The following is a 27,288-nucleotide window of genomic DNA, read 5'->3' as shown; positions in this document are numbered from 1 at the left end:
ATGGGCAGAGACGGTCCCTTAGGTAACCTGGTTCCAAGCCGTGAAGGGCTTTAAAGGTGAAAAACAGCACCTTGAATTGTACCTGAAAGCACCCTGGCAACCAATGCAGCTCATGAAGCAGTGGTGTCACATTCACTGAATAACCAGCACCATTTACTACCTGTCCTGCTGCATTCTTCACCAGCTGAAGCTTCCAAATGTTCTTCAAAGGCAGCCCCATGTAGACTGCATTGCAGTAGACAAGACAGGAAATCACAAGGTTTTAAGTGACAGTGAGCGTGGCCTCCCAGTCCAGGAACAAGCATAACTGGGCAGAACCCAAAGGTGTGCAAAGACCCTCGTAGTCACAGCTACCACCTGCTCTTTGAACAGAAACCATGAGTCCAGGAGGACCCCCAAATTACACACCAGGTCTGTCTGAGGCAGTGCCACCACATCCAGAACCAAAGTGGAAGATCCCCAGTGTCAGAAGGTCCAAAACCCAAAGCTACTCGGTCTTGCTTGGGCTGAGCCAAAGCTTGTTGCACCCAGGCCCAGGCACTTGGGTAGGATATCCACAGCATCTCTCAGGTGACCTAGGGTGGAGATGCATACTGGTGATACCTCACCTCATCAGCATACTGGTGATACCTCACCTCAAACCATTGGATGATCTCACCAGAGACTTCATGTAGATGTTAAACAGGAGGGGAGAAAGTACCAAACCCTGGAGCACCCCACAAAGGTAGGAGCCACAGGCTGTACCTCTTCCCACCCTGCATCAACACTGACTGGAACCGGCCCCAGAGGAAGGAGGAGAACCAGCACAACACCATGCCACCCACCTCCAACTCCTGGAGCCGGTCCAGAAAGGATATCACAATCAATGGTATTGAAAGCTGCTGAAAGTTCAAGAAGAGCAAGGACAGACACACTACCCCACATCCTGCTGACCCCACCAAAGGTCATCTAAGAGCACAACCAATGCTGTCTCAGTACCATATCCAAGCTGAATCCCGACTGAAAGGGATCCAGATAATCCATTTCATCCAGATTCCTTTGAAGCTGCAGTGTGACCATCTTCTCCACAACCTTCCCTAAAAAGGGAAGATTGGAAACTGGACTAAATTGTCCAGGATAGTTGGGTCAAGTGATGGCCCCTTAACTTGGGGGTGCACCGCCATCTCCTTAAAAGCTGGTGGGACTACCCCCTCCCTCAGAGAGGAATTAACCACCACCCAAATCCAATCACACATCCCCTCCCAGGCATCCTTAACCAGCCAGGAGGGCATGGATCTAATACACAGGTGGCCAGACTAACAGCTGTCTACTTCCTCAGGCCTAACAGGATCAAACGCTTCCCAGATAACCATGCAAGACCTAGTCCCCACAGCCTCCACTGGCCCTGCTTCAAGGCCGGAGTCCAATGCAGAGTGAATCTGAGTGGCTTTATCTGCCACTTGCCTAGCATATTCCTCACAACAACCCTGTAGATGAAGCCCTCACTAGTGATCTACTGGTTAGCTAGTGTTCTGTTGTTGTATTGCATTTTGTGATCTGCTGTTAGAAACATTTTAAAGGCCAGCATAGAACTGTTTTAAGTAAATAAAATCATAGGTTAAAAATACATTCCAAAGGGTACTGATTTGGACTAAAAACTAACTTATTTAAAATATTTTAAGTTATTTTAAAAATAACTTCCCCATGTCAAATTTCCCTCTATTTTAGTCAGCCACTGAGAGGTTTTAGTAATGACAGTGATTATTTTGAACATAGAAACTCTAGTGCTGAGCTAGTTGAATTTCGATTCTGAAAATTCAGTGAATGCGCACAGTCTTTCTCAGTTCTTGCACTATACCAGCTTCCCCCAACCTGAAGCCTTCCAGTTACATAGTCAAACATATCCATGGGGTACTAAGTTATAGAAGACTGAACTTGCCACTCAATAAGCCATGTAACTTGTTTTGAAAGTTGCAGTGATGATTTCATCTACTAGCCAAGGAGAATTTTGTTTGGCTAACCCAACATGCTACAGATCAGCAGCTAATAAATCAACAGGTTCACTGTTTGCCATCTTTCATTCATAGCATTATTTAGTTATCTATGTAGAATCTTAAAAGCAATAACCATAGGATTCAGTTTATGGGCAGAACTCTTTTCAGGACTAATTTATTTCTTCAACTGACAAATGGTTATGTCCAAAGCTTGCAAAATGCCTTGAACAATCAATCAGCAAAATGGCCAATAACAGAAAAGCAAGCAGCATTACAACAATTGGAACAACAGACCCCAATATTCCTAGCCAAGTAGATTTAATTCTCAATAGGAGAGAATATCTGTAGCTCATGGTTGAACTGTGGAGTCATCAGTGCAAGTGATCATCAGAAAGTGCACTGATGATGTTACCTAGTTGGGTAATGAAACATTTGCAAGCAAACAACCAAGCTCAGAGAGCACCAAGGACTCTACAGCTTTAACTCTACTGGCAGACAATGTATATTAATATGTTTAGCCACTGTAATTCCTATCCTTAGCATGGATTTAAGAGGCCACTGAGGCACTCGGAATTAAAATGTGTTTAAGCTGATTGATTTCCATAGGGTTATATTCTCTGTAACATTGTTGCCTATATAGTCAGTGGCAGCAAATTCTGTGTGAACCAAAGCCACAGTTGACAATGAAGGTATTAATGAAACAGGTAAGAACAGCCTTGCCATTAAAAATCTAGAGCTTGGTTGAAAAAGCTTGAATAGCTGATAGAATAGCAAACAAAGTCATAAATCAGAGCTCATAATTTTCAGTGGAGTAAAAGGTCACTATAAATCAACACTAAAGAAGACGAAGTAGTAAAAGGCTGTCCTATTTTTCTTGTTACCCAAAAAATACAAGTCAGAAAGAAGAATTCTAAAATTCCATGCATGTAGGAATTATAGTTTGCCTATATTCAGCTCTCAGCAATGCCTGCAAGTATATGGTATGGGGAGAATAGACAAGATTTCTATCCAAATTAAAAATTATATCCTAACAACTTCATGTTTCCTTTAACTCAGTCCATTTTCAAATACCCGAATGAATTTAGTAGGGACTAAAAGAAATAGTCTTAGAATGTTTATGTCCCCCCAGACTATAAGCAAAGAAATAAAGATGTTCTTTGAAAGACAGAACAGCATGAGCTGTGCGTTATTTTACCAGCTTGATAATATTTTATCAGAGTAATGCAACTGTTGTTCTTCTCTTTAAAAGAAAAACTTATCCTCCAGGCACAAGAACCCTTGCATCCAAACATCTTCAGCTTTGAAATAAAACTTTATCTAATGTGGCATATACCAAAATGAGGCTTCTGTGCCACTCAGCTGGGATTCAGGAAAATTGGTGAATGCAAGCGAGAAGCCCTTTGGAAAGAATTCCAACTGCTGCAGTGCCACAAACCCAGTTGAAAGCCTCTGAGAAAACAGCAGAAGCAATGCACTGCAAATCAGGGCTAATTCTGGCAAGGCCCATTACAAGTGGTGATGTGATTCTGAATGTTCAGTAAAGAATGGAGGGGAAAGAACAAGCAGGGGCTTTTGCCATCAGACAGATACAATACATATTAAAATTGCTGCAAAACTGCTGCATAGGTTGCTAACATTTTAAGTGCCTGATATTAATTCAGATCTCTAGTCTAGTACTGCCTTCATAAGCATTGGCAGTTGAGTTTCTGTGCAAAACAGCAGAGCTTCATTCACATTTTCAAAATAAATGATGAATGTGAGCTAATGATGCAAAATCGTTCTCTCCCAGCGGGGTTCCTCCGAAGTAAACAATGAGAGCACAAGAGGTCTTGGGTGGGAAATGAGTATTGCGGGGAGAGACATATTCATCTTCTGCACATCTTTTCCGCCACTGGTTTTATTTTGTCCAAACTTTTTCTTCCTGCCCCACAACCCCTACTCATCCAGCAAGTAAAGCTATAGTTACAATAACTCTTTAGCTCTTGAAACTTCAAATTAATTTTGCAAATATGTGTAGCATCAAAATTTGCAAAACGACCAATATGCAGGCACCAAATTAACAATAAATACAGTACCATAATCAGAGGCAATTCTATCTATCTGAATGGGTATTTGTGGATTTTGTACAACTTCTGTTTGAATAGGAAATTTATATTGGGCACCCAAGAGTTTAAAGATTTTAAAGAGACATTACACTGGGAATTAGATGAAGCTACACTGAGCATATAAAAGGTCTGCAAACCTAGGCATATTTACTCAGAACTAAGTCCCTGGGGATTCATAGAGTATATTCTACAGTACATTTGTGATTACTGTCTTCATAGATGACAATTACAGCTACCTACCAATGACTTTTCCACTGTTAATTTAGCTATATTTTTTGTTTTACTTTACTTATATGTATAACATATATTATATGTATAACATATAATTTAATTCAAATTAAATTTGAATAATAAATAAAATAAACAAACACAACTCTGTTAGCCATCCTATAACAATTAAATAACAATATGACCACTGGTGTTTTAATTCTTTTTGGGAATGTATTTATAGCCACATGTTTCAGTACAGCACATGTGGACATCATCAACTCATCATCATAAACTGAGCAAGTTAAACAAGCTATTGTGGAGTATAGGGCACTTCATCACATGCAGTCTGGTCAAACAGATGAATTGCTTCTGGTAAAATGGATTCTAGCTTCCAAGGACAAATCTCTCAGGTCTAATTGTTGGAGCAGAGCAACAACTAGCACAACTGTCCCATGGAAGTTTATCAGAACAAAATCGTGGTGTAGGATCAACAGATGGTATTTGGGGTACATAGGACTGCAATAAGTAGGAAGACTATTGGAAATCAGGTGCCCTGCTTGGCACTAGTAGAAGTGCTTTTCATTACAGAAAGCCCTAGTTAGTTATAACCCAATGCTTAAAGGTTTGTTTATTAAATATAACTCTTATTACAACTATACTATCAAAAAAACCATATCTGTAAAAACATGACACAAGCTACTTTGGATATTTTCTCTGCATTCACAAACTATCCTTATCTTCCTTGCTAACCCACCGTTGTTGGTGAAAGGTTGTTTTTTTTTTTTGTACATAAACTAAACCAAATATTGCAGCCATAAGCTAACCAAACAAGCTAAATTTGCATATCAGCCTAAGCCACCCTCCCCACAAAATGAAATTTAACACAAACCTAACAAAAATGTTGTGCTAATGTAACTGTTGGGTTTTTTTAAGGACCACCGTTTTAGGGGTGTAGTGCAAGCTCAGTAAAAATGAGTGGGAGTGGCACAAGAATTGTGAACATGCACAAATTGTTTTAAAGAATAAATATCTTGTTAGTCTTTTTTTTCAAAAAGCACTAGACTGAAGATGTTTCACAATCATCAGCTCTAGAAATATTTTTTTATATTATACACCATATATCTTCATCTAGTTAGTATATATCTTACATCAGTTCCCAACAAAAGGAGTTATATCAGAGTGATAATTTTAAAAGTTCTGTTGAAGAATACAAAGGTTAAGTGAAACTGAAACTGTTAAGATGTTCCAGCTGCCCTAACAAACTGAATCTTGTGTGCAAGAAATGTTTTTGCATTTCCATATAGTTTATAGGTGAAGAGTGGATGAAATCAAGAATGTCAACATTGCTGTTTTCTCCCTTTCCATTATATACACTATTCAGATAGCTAAGCAGCATAGATGAAGGGCTTGGATTTTAGCTATACTAATGGAAGCATGGTACATTTCATACTTGCCAAATGCTCAAACCTACCTACTCACAGGATTGCCACTGTGGCATGGGGGGATGGGGGAACACCTAGGTATCTTGTGTTGAGCTCTCAAAACAAAGGCAGCCAACTAATGTAATAAATAAATTAACCAGTGTTACACTGTAACTATGCTTCAGAACTGCAAGGTGGTTACTTCATTGCCAGAACAAGAAATTGAGAGGAAAACTATTTGCCAATGTCCAGATGCCTACCTTTCTGTACACCAACATATTTGGGGATTCATCAGCTACCCCATTGCTGCTCTGTCCATAGTTATTTCCTTGTGCCATGTCTCAAGGGCTGGGGGTCCTGGTAACTTTTTTGCAGAGCAGTTAGCCTCTGTGAAGAATGAAAGTGATCTCAGTCAAGTATTCTTTGGCAACTGCCTTACTATGTCCACAGTGGACAGCTCTAACTTTCTCCCAGTCCCCTAATAGGAAGTGTCCTTTTCACTCAGCCCTATGGCCCTGCCCCAACTCGTGCCTTGGACCAATGCAGCTATTTCCCCTCCAGCACCATCCGGTGGCCACTAGAAGTTTCATCTTACCATCCCATTCTTGGCTAACCCAGCAGGGAGTTCGCTTGAATGGCCATTCAGGAGGCTTCAGCATCAACGTGCTAGAGCCAGCATCACAGTGATGTAAGCATCTTTTCTAGCAACGGTTGCTCCCCCCCCCCCTCCGCAAAACAAAGCCGGCCACTGGGCTGAAACCTTCGCCCTAAGTTTCAACCAAGACCGGTGGCGCTGCCACGCAGAGGCTCCACCGCTTCCTCGCGGCTTAGCTTAGAGCTGAGCTACTTCGGAGCCTCGTTAAAAACAAAGAAAGGACCAACGCCGTTGACTCTGCGACAGTCAGCCACGTGCCTGCTTTCGAAACCACGTCTTTCCTTCCCAGGACCCATCTAGGGACCTGTTCCCTTCCTCCCCTCCCACCTCACTCTCCAGTGACCCGGTCGCCTCACCAAGGCGAAGCCGGACTCCGCGCCCCGCTCCTCTCATGCAAGTTGGAGGACCCGATTCGACTCCCAGCGGCCTTGGCCCCTCTGAGCCCGAACAGTAACAACACAAAGGTTGCTCGGCAGTCCTTGCTCGCCAGCTTGGCTCCACAGTTCTCCTATGCAGCCCTTCCCTTCCCTTCCTCCTCCCGCCGTCTCCGCCCGGCAGCAGCCTTCTTAGGCGGGCGTCTGCCTTATGCCTTTCGGCAGCAAATGGCAGGCGCGAGATTGTTTTGCCCTGCAGTGAAAGCGGAGACGCTGCCTGAGATTTCAGCACCGCGGACAGTGCCGCGGGCACCACCTCCTCCCGGGCGCTGCTGGCTTCACACGCACGCAAGCCCCGCGCCGAGCTAGCCAGGCAAAATTCCCCCACTTCCCTCCTCCTGGCGTTATTTACCTCCTGGGCCAAGGTCACCCGGCGCACAGCGGCAGCTCTCTGCTTCTCGCCTGCTTGGACCACCCACCCACCCAGCCCGGTGCAATAGGTGTCAGCCGGCAGAAGACGGCAGGAAGCAAGGCTCGTTCATCACACAAGCAACGCGCACACAAGCTGCACTGCTTTCTCCCGCCGCCGCCGCCGCCGCCGCCGCCGCCGCCGCCGCCGCTCCTCCGGCGCTTGCAACTCCCTCAAAGCTTTGCTGAAGCGGAGCCAGCGGCAGCGGCGAGAGCACTTCCCTCGCTTCCCTCCCTCCCTCCCTCCCTGGAATGGAGCGAGGCTGCCTGTCACGTGGGGAAATGGAACGTCAAAGGTGCCGCCGCCGCCGCCGCCACATGGCAAGTGCAAAAAGCTCCCTTTGCGTTCGACTTTCCCGCGGGGGTGGTGGAATTGGACGGAGAGGGGGGGACGGCAAGAAATTAGTGACATTGACTGCGGGTTGGGCAATAACCGGGAGGGTGATTTCGGCAGAATGAAGACTTGGGCAGTAACCGGGAGAAAAGCGAGAGGGCTCTCGTCTTGCCGCCCGCCTTTCTTTTAAAAGAAGCCAAATCTGCGCGCGGAACGCAGCGAGAAATTAAGTCAATCTGCATAAAACCGGCTTTGAAAGGAGACGAAACGGGCGCTTGAGCTGAGTGTCATTCAGAAAGCCCTCCGCAGACGTCGATTTCCTGTGGCTGCGGGTGGCGGTGACTGCGAAGTTCACTTGGCGGGGGCGGGGGGAGGAGAGTTGGTGGAGCGGAGCGCGGAGATAGGTTAGAAAGAGCTGTGGACAAAACAAACAAATAAAATCCAGTATTCTGAGAAAACTTGGGAAAGTGGCTGAGCCGGATTAGAATAGAGCATGAAATCGGAACATTTCACTGCAAAATAAATGTACGGCAGACAATGGGAATTATCGTGTAATAAAGTTTCCGTAGAATCCCTTGCTATCATGCGGATCTACCTACCCCTGTTCAAATCCTCTTGTCAACGGCATTATGATAGTATCAGGACTTTCATCTGAAATTAAGAATCCTGGCATTCTAGAGATTAATGTGTGTATTTATCCCATAAGCTGCCATCATGGCTCACTGCCCATTTTATTAAATGCATGCAATATTATGTTGAGGAATGAACATTAAAAGCTTTCAAAATGTGGCTTACAAATCACAAAATGGGGCTTGGATGTTGTATTTCTAGTGAACCTGATCACCTCCCCTCTCCCCAGGGATGAGGCAATTTTGGCCCCAGCCTGATTATCAAATATGCTAATGAGGTTCTAGCCCATAAATCATGATTTTCATAATAAAACATGGGTGCAATCTTTAAAATGTTCACATAAAAATTATTTACTAAGGCTTTTTCCAGTACCCTAGACCAGGGTTTCCCAACCTAGGCCACTTTAAGATGTGTAGACTGCAACTCCCAGAATTCCCCAGCCAGTGATGTTGGCTGGGGAATTGTGGGAGTTGAAATCCACACATCTTAAAGTAGCCCAGGTTGGGAAACCCTGGCCTAGACTAAGTTGCACATTTTTTTTAATATTTTGGCTGATCATTGAATTATGTCCCCACACTTTGGAATCTGACTATTTTTGAGGAGTTATGGTCATATCAGGCCTGGGATGTACTAAGACAATTATTTTGAGAAATTGGAATAATAGTAGTATTCTTGATATTCAGGATTGGATTCAAGATATATGTAACTTATCTGTTTTTGAAAAGGCAATGTTATCTGCTAATATATGATTCAGTACGATGTTCTTTGGCATAGATTTTATGACATTTTTTAATGTTAGAGAACCATCTTTAAAAAAAAATTAGAATTAGGAACTGGTTTGACATCTGGTGAAAATATTAGATAGAGAGATGGAGAGACAGAGAGAGATGAGAGAGAGAGAGATAATTTCCCCCCATTTGATGGGTACTTCTGTGTTTTTCATTAAGTCGCTTGTGGGTTTTTTGTGGGTTTTCAAGGCTTATCTTTTTGTTTTCCTCTCTTTTTTTACTTCTTCCTGTAAAACTTATTAAGATAAATGAAAAGCCCTACCTACCCATCCCAAAACATAACCATTTGGGTGATTATGTTATGTGAATGATGTATCTCTGCTTTGTAAACAACAGCAAAAGAGTAAGACCCACCAGCCTTTCTCAAGTGTTCCCTGGGGTGGAAGAGCAATTCGAGAGCCTTTTATTTAAATCAAGCTCACTTATTGTTTTAAGCCATGGTTTATTTCAAGGAACACTATCTGCAGTTAATGAGAAAGAACCTTAATAAGCAGTGGCAAAAAATATGTGATGCATCACTGGGTAACAAAATTAGGAAAATTGGATGATATATTGTTAAAAACAAAGCAGAAAAAAACAAAGAGAATATATTTTATGTCATACATTTATAAGTATGAGATAAAAGTATAGCATCTTACAGGATTCATTTCCATTTCATGTCCTTCCCCCCCAGTATACAGAAATGCAAAGCCAATTGTGGAATAGCAGCTAGGCAATCTGACCTCTGTTCCAATTCCCACACTCTCCTTTAGTCTAAGAGATCTCAAAGGGTCATATGACACACTGCCTTAATTCCTGTGAGGCCAGATCACAGATACACTTCATGACCTTCTTCAGTAAGACACTGGCTTCTGTATCAGCTGAGATGCCTCTAGAGCTGTTTTTCCCCCACACTGAATTATTTTTGTTCTGTTCCCTCAAGGAAAAACAAAATAATATCATGGACTTCCAATATAGCCATTCTGTACACCCTGATTCCCCCCTCTGGAAATTTGGATTGTGGACCCACCTACCTTGAATAAGACTTGAACTTTGTGATGACATTCTACCTATTTCAACAGATCTGACTCCATTTTTTTTAAATAAGATTCTTGGCATGGAGTCAGCAAGTAGCCAATATTGACATTTACCAGTTTAGACTTCAATCTGATTACCTATAAATAAGGTCCATTGAATTCAGTGAGATTTACCATTAATTTATCCTATGTAGGATAATAAAGTCACAGTGTAATCCTTTATACAGTTACATGAGAGTAAGCCCACTGAACACAATGGTATTTGCTTTCAAGTTAAGAATTTCATTAAGAAACTAGTGGAGTTGCAAGAGGGGAAATTCAAGATATTTTTATATGCAAGTTGGAGATGTTAAGCATCTCAAAGTGATATCTCCAATGTCTCTTTTTTGGTCCAGTGGTTAAGGTGCTGGGCTAGAAACCCGGAGACTGAGAGTTCTAGTCCCGCCTTAGGCATGAAAGCCGGCTGGGTGACCTTCTGCCAGTCTCTCTCTCTCAGCCCAACGCACCTCACGGGGTTGCTGTTGTGGGGAAAATAGGAGGAGGAAGGAGTATTAGGTATGTTTGCCACTTTGAGTTATTTATAAAAATAATAAAGGCATAATAAAAATTAAATAAATAAATGATCACTTTCAAGAGGTAGACAGTGCGTGGAACAATTTCAGGCCTTCTATTTTAGTATCCAGTAAACACAGTTTCCATATGCTTATTGATAATACATTAGAAGGTAGAAGTATTTTGTTAAATATTTAAAATAAAAACATTATTCTAGAATAGGAAATTTTGTTCTCAAAGACCACTTACCTTTATTATTTTAAATGTTTCTGCAACTGTTTCCTCCAATGCAGCAAAAGAAAAACAAAATAAAACTGTTTAAATGTATTCACAGGAACTCTGATTAAAGGCTTAAGATCTCCATCTCTCTGACTGAACAAGCAGCAATAGCAAAATTATCATTATTGTTATTAGTTGTGCCTCGATTTAGATCCAGGCAATGCTAGCAGGGACATGTTATTACTTGCACTGCATACTTAAAACAATAATTATTCATGCTGCTAAAAATTACTGTTTCCAAAACCAATCAGCATTTTAGTCATATTGTTAGATTTGATTCCCAAACTAATTGCTCCCTTTCAGTCCCCCCTCCCGTCACAAAATATTTATGTTTACAGAAAATGTCTTTTTTTTCCTTCAGTCAATCTCTGCAGGAACCTTTTGTGTCGAGCAAAGAGAGACTGCAGTAGCAAAAGAGGAAAAACACCCTTACAGAAAGACTTTGGAGTGTGGAATTCTTTCCTCAGTGTGATCAGCAGGCATGCAAATGTACAGTATGTGTATGTGTATGTATGTATATGTGTGTATGTATAATTTAATGCAACTTAATTATAGGCATTGGAAGCTTAAAATACCATAATCTTATTTTAAAATGAGGCATCCAATTTACAAATGGCTTATAGTCACAGAGATTTTTTTTCTATATTATGTCCATACTGACCACTGAAAACAGGAATCACTTGATTTTCCTTTTGTTTTGGTTTAGATTGTCTCAATTCTAGTCACAAAACATGACATGTTTTGATGTCCCTTAATGACCAAGATGGTTCTGATCTTATTTTGAGATATGTTCAATATTAGCCTCCAGTGACATACTTCTGCAAAGTTCTGAAAACCCTTTAACAGGTTATCCCAGTGCAGTTTGCTTCAGGGAGGGAAGAAAGGTATTGGACATACAGAAATATTCTATACTATATGTATTATTACTACTGCTTTTATTAGCATTAACGGTGAGTATGATGCTGTGCCATCAGTCTCTGAGACAGAACAGCCTCCATGAGCTAATCACTGAAACTTCCTGAGCAGAAAGATGTATCAGAAGACTTTCCATTCCAGTCAAGCCTTGTCTTGTTCAGACAACAAGGTAGTTCTCAGTTGGGGCTTATCTTGGTACACTCTTTCATTTTCACTCTGATTTCTAGTTTGTTATTGACTCTGGGTTCCAGGCTGCCCACGACCTGCTCAAGACAGTGTCATGTACAGGAATGCTCATCCTCACTGACCTGGATTAGAAGCACAGCAGTGCCACCAAGAACAGAAGTGCAAGCAGTCTAATCATGTTCATGCTTTGATCACATCTGTAAAAAGATAGCTAATCTGTCTCATTGTTCCAAGTGTAGTCGTGACATGAGCATCGGTCCATGAATGTTTATGCAATTATGGAATTGTTACTCTTGGATTTCTCACAAAACGTGTTGTTCTTTTAATCCATTTGGTCTTGAATATGTGACTAAGAATTACTGCTAAGTGTCCTGAATGGCCATATGGATACCTGGCTATCCTGCAGAGCAGGGTTTACCAACCTCAGAAACTTTAAGATGTGTGGACTCCAACTCCCAGACTTCCCAGCCAGCATATACAGCATATAAACATGGTTACAAAAAACAGAGACAATCCCATTCCCAGTCCATTTTGCATCATTGTTTCCTCCTCTCCACTGTCATGTTCATCGTTTCAATGTTAAACGTACATCGTAACGTTTCACATGTCATTTGCTGATGCGTGTTTAGGTTGGGAGGGGAGGAGGATTCTGTCTCCTGGGATGTTATCTGTATTCAGCTGGATTGTAATGTGTTTGGGTTATTTCGTGTGTTCAAGGTTTTCTTCCCAGGACATCAGCAGAAATTGTCACCAGCACCTGCGGTGGGGAATTTGAAATGGTTTGGGCGAGGGGAGGGATTACGTTCGCACCGAGGGTTTTTAGTTTGTATTTGGCGCGCTTTTGCTCATTCTCAGCTTTCTCTGTATTTGCATACTATTCTTTAATAAATCAGATATCATTAAGCCTCTACTTGTGAGTCTGGTTTTGTTAGGGTAGGCAATCATTACATCCACCCTGGAATCTTTGCTCCCCCAAAGGGTTAAGTGCACATCTCAGTGAACAAAGAGTGTTGCTTCTTTTTCTAAATAAATAGATAAATACCTACATATCCAAAATGCTGTTCCCTTTCAGGATAAACAGCAGAGCACAAAGCAGGAGTCAGAAACAGTAAATCAAAGAAATTAAAGGAATGACGTAAGGAAAGGCAATACAGTTAAGTTTAGCTTATGCCAACCCCAGTTAACGAACCCTCTCCATACCTTTCTATTCTTGGAAATCAACCACCACTTTCACACACTGTTTCATACTTTGCCTTTTCTTCTTTACACTTCTCACTTTTCCCTTTTTGAGAGTCTTAGCAATTTCATTCAGTCATAACTTTCTTGGATTTTGCCTTGTACTCATTCTTCCTTTATATTTTTGCTTTGCAATTTGACCCATATTCATTCCCTCTATATGACCAACCACCCTCAAAATACTTATTTCTTTTGTCCTGGTCATTCAGTTTTGTATTCCATACATTCAGCACCCATTTACGCTTGACCCAATCTCATCTAACATATCCTACTGCACTCAACTTACGTTTGTTTCTCCTGAATACATCCAACTCTCACTTCCATATAACAAAGTGAGCAAAAATATGCTTTTATACACAGCCTTATTTGCTTATTTTCATTTCATAGAGCATGCAACCCTCTACCTTTCTACCAAATTTTGATATATTTTAAAATTTCTCCATGTTCCCATCTTTAGTAAACACTATACTAAGATACATAAAGAAAAATAGAAAATAAAGAAAAAAGATACAAAGAAGTGGCTTCCGATCTTTACAGCAGTTATAAGTACAATTGTAGATTTACCTCTCTCTCTAAAGTTACATCATAGCTCTCTTCTTTCTATAATCTATCCTGTATAATCATCAAAACCATAAATCATAACTTCATTTTTTTCTGTTTTATGCAAAACGTCCAAAAGGGGTTTCCAGTCAGCAATAAACATAGACATTGTCTTTTCTCTAATCAAAGGAGTCAATTTGGCCATCTCAGCAAGTTTTGTTTTGTTTTTTCCTGTGCCCTTAATACTTTCATCTCATGGCACTCTGTAGTTACAGTCAGCATCATTACAGTCTGGCTCATATTACCTTTATCTTTTGCTTTATAAAATCCACCAATTGTCTGCACTCTTTAATAGTAAACAAAAAACATTCCCACCAAGGTCCAGTCCATTTGTCTGTTATAATTCCAGTTTGCTCAAAAGCATTTCCACCAAAAAGTAATCTTTCAAAATGACTATCCATTATCCTTCATTTTAAACTTTCTTACATCTAATGCTTGTTAAGCTTTTTGCCAAAAGTTTTTAAGTCTTTGAAACCTTTTTTCCCCTTTTTAATCCAGAAAGAATGTTGACCCACCAAGTAGATTTCTCTTATCCTGTCACTCAGAAAATCTCTCTTTAGCTGCAAATTAATTTACACCCAGAAGTGTTTAAGAAATGAGACTTGTGTGAACCTTGTGTCCACATAGCCTGCATTATGGCTGTGAGCTTGGTTGAAATCCCTCATCTCCCAGCCACTCAATTCATGAGTCAACCACAAAAACCTCAGTTCCTGCAGTCTCATCACGAGGAGCAGCTGTCCAGAATGCAAGTGGGTGATCTCATGATCTCTCCTTTGTCCAGAAAGATTGTGCTGGCCAGAATTCACCGTCTGGCCACTGATCTCCACTGCAATGCTATCCCTGCTCCTTCAGGGACATCTAGTCCTCCATAGATCCTCACCTGAAACCTATTATTTTCCTGGCAATCTGATATATTCATTATCAGATCCATACTCTCATCGAATTGTACAATCTACCTAATATTTGTTGCAATTTATTTGGGTTCTTAGCCAACAATGTGGCATTATCTGCATAAAAAGTACATTCACATTCCAGTCAATATACATTTAACATTACCACAAACATTCCTTGTACATTTGTCCATAAATACATTAAACAACTAAAGAGATATTGCACACTTTGTCTTATTCACTGCTTGGTGTTGAACTTAGCATTCAATTTATTCTCATGCATACTTTATTTGCATCACATATCACAGTGACTGCATTCAGCAACCAACCTTCTATATTTATGCAAAACACCCCATAATTCAAGCCTATTCACTTTATTGCTTAGTCTAAATCAACCAGTATAGCATAAACTTTTTTCTCACATTCATATATTTCTCTATGATCTGCTGAAGAGCAAAAATCTGTTATACGCATCACCTGCCTGGCATAAAGCCACACTGCACTTCTCAAATTTTGGTCATTGACATCTCTTACACTCTTACATTCTTACATTTCTTGGGTGTTACAGTGATTCCAATATTGGAAGCCAACTTATATCAGCCAGTGAGAGACCAGGTTTATGTAAAGGATTAGAATACTTTTGAATGGGTTCTAAGATTAACATTTGGGTGTCAATCATATTCATGAGTGTTAAATTTGCAAAGTGAAATATGAAAAGTGTGATACTAAGGACATATCCATATGATCTATGCCTATTAATAGTGACTTCCCCAATTGTTAGATTGTTTTGAATTATCATTCTCCCAGCTCATAAAAGTTTAAACTTTGTTAGTATAGAAGGAAAGGCTTTGTTACAGTGATCTAATTGACAGAAACATAGACCAATGTACAGAACTATTGAGGAAAGTTTGAATAGGCCTTCAAAGACACATCAGTGTTTTTAGTTCCATTTCCCAGGAAGTAAGATTTTTTTTTTAAAAAAAGGAAGAAAGGTCCCACTGAATTGTGCAGCTCCCATCCATGATAAAAAAAATGCAAGACGTACTATTGCATAACCGACAGAAAAGTGAATCAAGTAATAAGTCTCTCTACAGAATATAACCTTGGCTTTAAAAGAAAACCCAAGCTCATCCAAGCTCTTTTATGCCTGAACTAGAAACATGGTCAAACAGGCCTCTGCCCTTTTGTTCTCCTGTGAGCAAAATTAATTTTTAGAGAGAGGTGCTACTATAGTTGTGAGTTCAGCTTTCGGGTAGTTTATGTCTTTATTTTTCCTTTTCCTTTTTTCCAGAAGACGCTTTGGAACAGCCATTCTCTCCCTGCCCCCTTCCCAAAGCCTGCTGATATGGCCCTGATTCAGCTCCTATGAGCCCATTGGGATCTGGAAAGAAAACTAGAATATGCACTGAAAGAGAGCGCCCCGTTTATTTCAATGCAAGGAGTTGGGACCCAGCTCTTTTTGGCACCCAGGCAATAAGCCAATCAGATCCTGTAAATACAAGCAAGATGTGAATGGCTAGACTGGTTTTTGGCAACACATAGCATTGAATAGTTCCCCTTTTAGATTGGATCTGGAGATAATTTCTTTAAATATTCCTTGCACAGAGCAGTTTATATGCGTGTGTATGCTTTGTTTGTGTGTAAGATACTTCAGGCACAGGTACCACATCCATCATTCCAGATTTGGACCTCTTGATCTCATATTTAGGAGATTCTTCCTTCCTTATACTAAATTACGAGATGTATGGTCACCAAGCCAACTATTAGAAGTTATCCTGACTGGGAGTTAAGAAAGTGTAATCTAATATATTTGGAGGGCGCCCGTCTAAGGAAAGCTAATTAAGAGTGTCCAACAACCTAAGAGACGGCTTTATACATGGACTTCACCAGATGGACAACACCGAAATCAGATTGATTACATCCTTTGCAGCCAAAGGTGGCGGACATCTGTACAGTCGGTAAAAACAAGGCCTGGAGCTGACTGTAGTTCAGATCACGAACTACTTCTTGCACAATTTAGGATCAGACTAAAGAGATTAGGGAAGACCCACAGATCAGCTAGATATGAGCTCACTAATATTCCTAAGGAATATGCAGTGGAGGTGAAGAATAGATTTAAGGGACTGGACTTAGTAGATAGGGTCCCGGAAGAACTCTGGACAGAAGTTGGCAGCATTGTTCATGAGGCGGCAACAAAATACATCCCAAAGAAAGAGAAAACCAAGAAGGCAAAATGGCTGTCTGCTGAGACACTAGAAGTAGCCCAAGAAAGAAGGAAAGCAAAAGGCAACAGTGATAGGGGGAGATATGCCCAATTAAATGCAAAATTCCAGAGGTTAGCCAGAAGAGATAAGGAATTATTTTTAAACAAGCAATGCGTGGAAGTGGAAGAAGACAATAGAATAGGAAGGACAAGAGACCTCTTCCAGAAAATTAGAAACATTGGAGGTAAATTCCAGGCCAAAATGGGTATGATCAAAAACAAAGATGGCAAGGACCTAACAGAAGAAGAAGAGATCAAGAAAAGGTGGCAAGAATATACAGAAAACCTGTATAGGAAGGATAACAACATCGGGGATAGCTTTGACAGTGTGATCGGTGAGCTAGAGCCAGACATCCTGAAGAGTGAGGTTGAGTGGGCCTTAAGAAGCATTGCTAATAACAAGGCAACAGGAGACGACGGCATCCCAGCTGAACTGTTCAAAATCTTGCAAGATGATGCTGTCAAGGTAATGCATGCTATATGCCAGCAAATTTGGAAAACACAAGAATGGCCATCAGACTGGAAAAAATCAACTTATATCCCCATACCAAAAAAGGGGAACACTAAAGAATGTTCAAACTATCGAACAGTGGCACTCATTTCACATGCCAGTAAGGTAATGCTCAAGATCCTGCAAGGTAGACTTCAGCAGTTCATGGAGCGAGAATTGCCAGATGTACAAGCTGGGTTTAGAAAAGGCAGAGGAACTAGAGACCAAATTGCCAATATCCGCTGGATAATGGAAAAAGCCAGGGAGTTTCAGAAAAACATCTATTTCTGTTTTATTGACTATTCTAAAGCCTTTGACTGTGTGGACCATAACAAATTGTGGCAAGTTCTTAGTGGTATGGGGATACCAAGTCATCTTGTATGCCTCCTGAAGAATCTGTATAACGACCAAGTAGCAACAGTAAGAACAGACCACGGAACAACAGGCTGGTTTAAGATTGGGAAAGGAGTACGGCAGGGCTGTATACTCTCACCCTACCTATTCAACTTGTATGCAGAACACATCATGCGACAAGCTGGCCTTGAGGAATCCAAGGCTGGAGTTAAAATCTCTGGAAGAAACATTAACAATCTCAGATATGCAGATGATACCACTTTGATGGCTGAAAGCGAAGAGGAACTGAGGAGCCTTATGATGAAGGTGAAAGAAGAAAGTGCAAAAGCTGGTTTGCAGCTAAACCTCAAAAAAACCAAGATTATGGCAACCAGCTTGATTGATAACTGGCAAATAGAGGGAGAAAATGTAGAAGCAGTGAAAGACTTTGTATTCCTAGGTGCAAAGATTACTGCAGATGCTGACTGCAGTCAGGAAATCAGAAGACGCTTAATCCTTGGAAGAAGAGCAATGACAAATCTCGATAAAATAGTTAAGAGCAGAGACATCACACTGACAACAAAGGCCCGCATAGTTAAAGCAATGGTGTTCCCTGTAGTAACATATGGCTGCAAGAGCTGGACCATAAGGAAGGCTGAGCGAAGGAAGATCGATGCTTTTGAACTGTGGTGTTGGAGGAAAATTCTGAGAGTGCCTTGGACTGCAAGAAGATCCAACCAGTCCATTCTCCAGGAAATAAAGCCAGACTGCTCACTTGAGGGAATGCTATTAAAGGCAAAACTGAAATACTTGGGCCACATAATGAGAAGACAGGACACCCTGGAGAAGATGCTGATGCTAGGGAGAGTGGAAGGCAAAAGGAAGAGGGGCCGACCAAGGGCAAGATGGATGGATGATATTCTAGAGGTGACGGACTCGTCCCTGGGGGAGCTGGGGGTGTTGATGACCGGCAGGAAGCTCTGGCGTGGGCTGGTCCATGAAGTCACGAAGAGTCGGAAGTGACTAAACGAATAAACAACAAAATTAAGAGTGACCTCGCTAAGGTGAGAAATAACACGGCCAGAGGATGGGAGTGGATAGATTAAGAAAGAAGCCAGAAACCTACACAAAGATAACAAGTGCAAAGAGTGCTGTTTATTACTATAGAAACCTTGTGCAACTCTATCTACAAGCCTTTATGTGTATTAGTGTCTATCTATATGTATATCAACAGTGACCTTGCATAACTATGTATTGCAATACCTATTTTGAGAGCCAGTTGGTATAGTGGTGAAGGCACCAAGCTAGAAACCGAGAGACGGTGAGTTCTAGTCCTACCTTAGGCACAAAGCCAGCTGGATGACCTTGGGCCAGTCACACACTCTAAGCACTAGGAAGGAGGCAATGGCAAACCACTTCTGAAAACCTTGCGAAGAAAACTGCAGGGACTTGTCCAGACAGTCACCAGGAGTCAACACTGACTTGAAGGCATATATACTGTATATACATACACACACACACACACACACATACATATACATGAACACACACACATACACATGCATGCATGCATGCATATACATACCTATTTACCTTAATACTTAGTGCTTTTCTAATAATACAAATTGCTTGGTGGCTAGTTTCTTCCTCTTGCCACGCCTATTTATCCACAGAATGCTAACAGCTTCTCTTAGTACTCTCTTGCCTGGTTCTCTGGCACCTGAACCACATGGCGTTTGCTCGGCCATCGACTAGAGTCCAGAGCTGCATCTTCTTTCTGCTGGCTCTTTTCTGCAGCTCCTTCTTTGTTTTCAGCTGCCTCAGGTACCTTCCTGGATCTTCTCCCTAGCCATGGACCTTCTGGCTTCTGGATCTCCCAGCTGTTGTATCCTCTGCTCCACACTTTGTCCTATCACCTCTCACTCCAGCAGCATCTCCTGCCAAACCTAGAAGAAGAAAACCCCCTCCTTCTGTCTACTTGCTCTGGCTTTTTTTATACTTCTTTCTTCTGAACCTCCCATGTCAGTTTGCAGGGGCTTCTAAGGAGTTTTCATTTTTTTCCCCCCTTTCTCTGCAAGTGCCTATGTGTCTAAGCTGGGCAGCTGACAGCCAGACCACTGCAGAGGTCCACATCCATACATCAATGTCTAATTTCCTATGTTAAGTAGATTCTTTTTTAAAAAATAATTTTATTAAAAGTTTTAATTACAATAGTAAAAGATAATACAAACTAAAAAAGAAAAGAATGAAAAAAGTGTGAGAAAGCAAAGAAGAAAGAAAAAATAGAAAAAGAAAAAAAACACCCTTAAGAAAGCAACTTCCCACTCTTATCATGACAAGTATAAACAATTTCACTATCTCTTCACCTCCTCTTAATTAACAGATATAAAGTTCTTCATCCCATAACTCCTATGTTAAGTAGATTCTGTCCAGAGAAGGCTCATATTCAGAGATCCCTATTAACGGTATAGGAATTTTCACAGTCCTAAGAAAAGAGAACACTAGAATAAGTATGCAAGTTACAACTTCATTGCACATACTTTTGCATCTCAGAAGGTTGCAACTATGTCACCAGAGCACTAGCAACAGAAGCTTGTGGAAGTACACACAAGAAGGGTCTGTCATTCTGAGAATCGTAGGGTTGGAAAGACGTTGAAAGTCTTCTAGTCCAACCCCCTTCCAAGGACAGGAATTCTAAAACCATCCCAAACACATAGCCTTTGTTTGAAAGTCTCCAGAGCATCCATGACTCCTGAAAGCAAGACGTACCACTGCTAAACAGCAGTCATGGTCAGGAAATTCCTTCTTATTGGGGGTTTGGATTTGCCTCTGTAAATCTTCCATGCATTGATTTTTGTTCTACGCTCAGGCACCACAGAAAATAAATCTGCACCTTCTTCTCTCTACAGTCCTTCAAGTATTGAAAGACGGCTATCAAGTTTCATTTTGGTTTTTTTCATCAATTACTTAATTTTAACTGTTTGAGGAGTTTTTAAGGTGTGGGATAGAAGCAGAAGGTATCTGGAAGCAAAGCTGCTCTGATATCCACCTTTAAGACACCTCTGCTCCCACAGTCCCAAACTAAGTTGCTGAAATTGTACTACCAAAGGAGTTGTTAAGGCTGGTTATCGGTTCAGATTTTCATACACATTATTGAGAAGAAGGAAAAAACAGGAGCCACCACCAGAAGCCTTTTGTAACCTATCCTGTCAAAAAGAACCCCAAAGGCAGTCTGGATAGCAGAGTTCGGCCTATCCAAATCTAAGAAACTTTCATTACTAAGAGAATGATCTGAGCTGCAACTTGGATAGCTCAACAACTATAGTTAAGGAAGGTCTACACTGACTGTTCCAGGTTTGCACTTTAGCAGCTCCTGCAGCAAAATAATTAGTTAAATTTGCAGTTTCCTGCATTTAGAAGTATTACATTGGCTACTTTCCAAAACTCTAAAAAAGACTGGAGTTATTGGCTAGTAATGTGTTTAGTCCCTTAACAGGCATTTTTTTTTATTTGCAGACTTAATTAGAAGATCCTAACCTTGGTATTAATTTTGCCAGCTACATTGTCTGAGATTCAAATCTGTCCATTCTATTTTCTTTTTATCAGTGACTTTGACCAAGTTGATGTTGTATCCTACAGTATAGTGCAATCAATTCCATGAAAAATATTTTTAATAAGGCTTCATACATACTATGTCTCCTGACATTTAATAAGATAAGTTCCTTGGTAACATGAATAAATATAGACACTATAGATAAACAATATAAACATAATTGGATCCCTAAACAAGAGATTATAATCATTGCCAGTGTAATACTGCTATTAATTTACATCATCTGAACATGGGATTGCTACTAAATCCTCATGCACCAGTGGAATACACAATTTACTAGTACAGTGATATATACCAGTATAGGAATATCTGTGTGCTGCCATTATGATACACTGACATTATTCTCATATCCACTGGTACATGTACATGATGCTATGATGATTAGGGCTTCCATCTAGTGGTCATCTGGATTTTTTCAGCCCATATCTGGCAGGCTGAATGAAAGTGAAGACCATCTGTGCAAAACAGAAAGCTGGACCAGTTGGGATGGGAGCCTTAAAACCAAATGCTCAGTCCCCAAAGTTTGCATAATGGTTTGCCCACAAATCGGTAGTACTAACATCAACAGTTAGACCCACATGTCTGCTATTCCATTCTGTATGTGGTATGTGTATGTACGTGTGAATATATGTATGTGGTATGTGGGAATGACATTGGGAGACAGGAGGAAAAGCCACAGACTAGGAAATGGTCAGACAAGAGGCAGCTGAGCCCACAGAAGGAATGTGGGCATGGCAAAAGTCTCAGAGGCGACTCTCCCTAGTTTGCTATGGTGGCTGGGCTGGGCTAGATTTTCGTGTGGGTCAGCTGGGATGAGCTAGGCTGGATCTTCATGTGGCTAGTCTAGGGAGGCTGGAGCTGGCTGCAGCTCCAGAACTGCATAGTTCCGGGTCTGCTTGCCACCCTGCAAGGCAGGGTGGAGGGCTTCCAAAAGGACAGAGATGGGGAGGGGATAGGTGGGGGGGGGGGAGTTGAAGGCAGAGTTCGGGGCTGAGAGGGACCAAACCTGGAATGGCTTAGATTGGGGTGGGTGCTCAGGCTAACAACCGGTAAAATTCACTTAACAATGGCAAGGGGAGTTGCCGTCGCTAAGCAAGGCCATCTGACTTTACAACCACATTGCTTAGCGATGGAAATTCCAAGCTCAATTACCATGTTAAGTGAAGATTACCTGTAGTTACAATGAGGCCCCTCCTAAACATTGCCTTTGTTTACACAACAGATAGAAGCAAAAACTAGCCATCCACATTACGGTGAGTTTATGGTTCTACGTCAAGGTGAAAAGTGGTGAAAGGTCCCCTGTGCGAGCACTGAGTCATGTCTGACCCTTTGGAGGGATGCTGCTTTCGCGACGTTTTCTTGGCAGACTATAGCAGGGTGGTTTGCCATTGCCTTCCCCAGTCGTCACCTTCCCCAGAAACCTGGGTACTCATTTTACCGACAGAAAATAGAGTTATGACTAACTCTATGACTAAATTAACACAAAAACTACCCCTTGCTTAAATGGGCTGGTCATGGGCTTTTTCAGGGAGAATATAAAGAACCCCTTATTAGCACTGCAGCAAGACAATGATATTTTGCTATGTAAAAATAAGTTTTGGTGCTACACTGCATTATAGTGGTTGCATTCTCATCTCCCTGGATGGGACTCGGAGCTTTAAAATAAGCATTTTAGTACTGAAAGGGTACATTTCACATAATATGCAGGATGGGCCAGATGATTGTCCTGCCCTGTAGATATGGGCTGAGGGTGGAGGCTTATATCAGGAAAATAGCAACAGTGGAAAAGCTTAACCCTGATCTCTTCTCCATTCTTCACAAATATAAAGAGACTGCCAGCCTCAGGGCTAATATATTTCCTAAGTAAATAAACAGAATGAGTAAGGGAGTGGAACTTGCAAAGGAGAGTAGTTTGGATTGAGAAAGACTTTTAAATTTCCTAACTCCCCCCACCCCCTTATACAAAATCCATCTTGCTCATTTTCTGCGCTGGAAAAAAAAAGTCAGGAAATGTGAACCTCAGTATTACAGCACGCAAAAACACACTTTTTATGTGGGTTCAGAAGCCATATGTAGACACTGGCCTTTTAATGAAAGCACGAGGGGCGATTCTTTCAAAGGCACCCTTATTTTGAAGAGAGATGATCATGGCATCCAGCCAGAGGGAAATCCTATAACCTCCCTTTTTAGAATCAAGGACTTTCTATTTATTTATTTATTTATTAAATTTCTCTGCTACCCATCTCGTGCACAACGACTCTGGGTGGCTTACAAATAAAAATGGTGGCAATTCAATATAAATACATAAAATCATAAATATATGTTATTATTTGCTTATTGTTTTCAACCCCAGGGCCGAATTCTAAAATATGTAAACAATAATAAACGCCCTTTGCCGATTGTATAAAATCCTGTCCTCCGACCTCTGAATCTCCCTTGCAGTTAATAGTCCGCTATTCAGGCTCTTCCGAATGTCTACTCAGGAAGGAGGGGCAGAGGACAAAAGCTTTGGCTTCAGTCCTTATAACACGCAGCCGCCGCTTCAACTCACGTTGCCTTCCTGGAGGCGGGGAGACGCTTCAATTGCAGCAATGTCTTTGCTGATTGGACGGCATCCCTTTCACCTCGAAGCTGTCTATACCATTCGGAGAATTGTAGAGAGAGATACAGATGTTATTTTATGTCATGCCCCCATGTAGGGGGGTTTACATGATTTCCCTCCCCCTTTTGGGGGTGGGGAATTAATCTGTTTTTACACACTGCATATCCTGCGTGTATTTTCAGCTACAGTGACTACCAGGAGACACCTGCTGGTCAGTGTAACATTTCAATATCGAAGAAATCTTAAGAGAATCACTGGTCCTGCAAACTCCGCCTTCCTTCTCTTTTTGGAAAACTAACTTACTCGTGGAATAATCGGGAAGCAAGTTCCTCCCCCGCGCCCCGAAAGAGTATTAAGTGATAACTCCCGTCATTCTCAGCCACTGTGGACAATAGCTGTAGCTGTCCTGATAACTCAAAAGATTAGGAGCCATATTAAAAGAAAGAGCAAAGATGCTGCAGGAAATAGTAGAGACTCCTTGAAAATCCTTAGGAAATCACGTTTGTTGACAGACTGCCGATCTGAGTCTGCTGTGATGAACAATGCAAATTAACGTGAATTAGGTATAAATGCGGAATAGCTTTTGCAGGGAAACTTCATGGGCTAAAGAAATAGAAATGGTTTATGTTCTTATGTTGCATCATTTTATTAAACACAGTAAAATACAAAGCTAAACCAAGAAGCACTTATTATTAAAATGATGAACTCCTTGTCTTTTTTTTCTCTCTCATTTGGATTCCATCTTTTTTTAAGATGCTCTGATCTGAGTGTTGGTATTAACTACCTAGTAAGGTAGAACCAGTTTGGTGCAGTGGTTAAAGCACCAGGCTAGAAACTGGGAAACCGTGAGTTCTAGTGCCACCTTAGGCACAACACCTGCTGGATGACCTTGGGCCAGTCACTCTCTCAGCCCTAGGAAGCAGGCAAGGACAACCACTTCTGCAATTTTGCCAAGAAAAATTCAGGGACTTGTCCAGGCGGTTGCCAGGAGTCAACAGCGACTCAAAGGCACACACATACACATACACACAGTTAACTTACAGCTTGTTCAGGGCTACTCAGTAGCTTCATATTTATATTGGCATGTCATCCTGCCTTTTAGTGACCATAACATCCTTAGCCTTTAAAAATTATAAGCCAACTTGGACTCCAAGCCTTTTGTACCTTTTCTTTCCTTGCTTTTCTTTCTAAAACCACACATGGACTACTGTAATCCCCTTGAAAGACTTTTTTTAAAAAATACATGAAAATTATATACCTCCTACAAAGCTGCTAGTTGGGCAGGTGAGGTTATGCTAATAGGTAACATTCATGAACACTTGTTTTTAAACAGAGGGGGTACAGTGTGTACTATTCCGATATAGCTGGGCTGCAATTCTTATTTTTTATCTATTAAACTTTAAAACTTGCTTTTAAAAATCAGAATCCTAAACAGATGCATACCATTAGCCGGACTGGCTAGGACCACAATAACCTCTATGTGGAAAACTTGGTCACAATGACTTCTGGAGGAAGAAATGGTGGACTGAAGATGATGACTATGGCAAAGAATGAAGAGCCAGCAAGTAGACAGCCTCTTCAAACCTCTCCAGACAAAGAAAGGATGGGAGCTTGCCCACAAGTGCTCCAGACAGTTGCTCCTCATGAGGAGACTGCAAGATAGCAGCCTCCGGCAGGTTTAGAGCTCTGGGAGATGAGAGAATAGCCATCTTGCTCCAACCATGGTTGGTGCCTTTAAAAGGGCACTGGGTTTGCATACTTCCTTTTCTAATCACATTCAGAAATTGCTTGTTAACTTCTTTTCAGCTGTTAGAGACCTTTGGATCAACAAGTCTGAAAACATTGGGTGAGTCTGCCTTCAAATCCTTAACGAAAGAAAAAATTAATTACAAGCTTTAAAAAATTGGGATAAACTTAAAAAAGCTAATTAAGACTTTGATTTTAGAAAGTTACAAATGGATTAAGGGTCCGGATAAATTTGAAATAAGATTTTGGAATTAATTATAAAGAATCCTTCCTGTGGGAAAGTGGACTTCTTTTGAATTTTTTTCTAAGACATAATAGAGATAAGCAATTTTAAAAATTGGACACTAGAAGGAACTAAAGATTTTAATTAAAGGAGAAGAATATATAAACCTGATTAACAGCTACAGAATAATGCAACATATTATAACATTGGAAATACTGAAGGACACTTCTGAAAAATGGAATCAGAAGTTAATATCAACAATGTCAATAGCAATGTTTGCTTCTATGGATAGACTGTGTCTAAAAATATTATGGAAGAAATGGCAGAAGAGGAACAAATTTTATCTAACAAGACAGAAACAGAGTTGACACTGAAAGTGGATCTACAAATGCAGACTACAAGAATGACATGGAAAAAGAAGTATCACTGGACATACAAAAGAAATCCGATGATGCTTTAAAAATCAAAAGGGAATTACAAATAAAAAAACAAGAGATTGATCTGGATAATTCTTTTATATTGGATTTACAAAAGAGGTTTGTTAAAGCTTGGATGAATCTTGTGAGAATGGGCAAAAAAGAAATGAAAAGAAATCAAGGTCTACAACATAATGTGAATGGACTAAAGATTAAGACAGAAATAAAAGGAAGGAATATAAAGTTGGTTTATTTGATCAGGGTTAAAATAGATACGTTGTTATTTCTGGTAACCCTTAATGGACTTTTGCTGAGAACAGGACTGAAATGATGATGCTTTATGGATATGTTTATAGATAAAAGGTGGGACATGGGATGGAGAGATAATTGGTTGTAAATTAAGAACCAGTCAAAAGTTACTAAAATTATTTATAGTTCTTGTGATGAAGGTTGGAAGTCACTGCTTCCTTCCTTCTACATTTTTTCTTTTCCTTTGCACATTTTACTCTTTCTTTCTTTCTGTATTAGTTTTTACTATTGCAATTATAATCTTTAAAAAAATTATTTAAAAAAAAAGAAAATTTGGTCACAATAATTTTAGAATTACTGTGGCCAAGTTTTCCAGGTAGAGATTACTTTCTTTTGGTAAACTTTGCATTACATCCCTCTGGCAGAGATGAATTCTCAATTATCTGAAGCTGTGCCTAAGCTTATGAGATCCTCTTGCCGACCCATTTTTGGTTTCATCTTAACTACACAGTTAAGAGAGGTAGTGGGAAGCAGGAAGAAAGGCAAGTGAAAGTGACTACTTCTCATGGCAGGAAGAACAGTGAAGGAGGGAGTGGTATTCTTAAGACTCTATCCTGATATAGTCAGTGTGTTGTTGTTTATTCGTTTAGTCGCTTCCGACTCTTCGTGACTTCATGGACCAGCCCACGCCAGAGCTTCCTGTCGGTCGTCAACACCCCCA

The 27,288-nt window shown here is 40.8% G+C and overlaps 1 protein-coding gene across 1 annotated transcript in view; it reads right to left on the bottom strand.

Annotated features, from left to right (window-relative positions):
* The window catches only part of RGS7 (regulator of G protein signaling 7), a 184,353-nt gene extending 177,035 nt beyond the window's left edge, over positions 1–7,318 (bottom strand). Inside the window, exons 1-2 of the mRNA XM_063306346.1 lie at positions 7,151–7,318; positions 5,970–6,096 (exon numbers count right to left, since the gene is read on the bottom strand). Coding sequence (XP_063162416.1) covers positions 5,970–6,047 — 78 coding nt within the window. The 5' untranslated portion in view covers positions 6,048–6,096; positions 7,151–7,318. The remainder of the gene's footprint in view (positions 1–5,969; positions 6,097–7,150) is intronic.
* Between the last annotated feature and the right edge of the window lie 19,970 nt (positions 7,319–27,288).

This window comes from Candoia aspera, chromosome 1, assembly GCF_035149785.1.
Source record: "Candoia aspera isolate rCanAsp1 chromosome 1, rCanAsp1.hap2, whole genome shotgun sequence".
In the NCBI taxonomy this organism is placed as follows: domain Eukaryota; kingdom Metazoa; phylum Chordata; class Lepidosauria; order Squamata; family Boidae; genus Candoia; species Candoia aspera.
The sequence above is the reverse complement of the archived record's forward strand: the minus strand, read 5'-3'. Positions and strand labels throughout refer to the sequence as shown.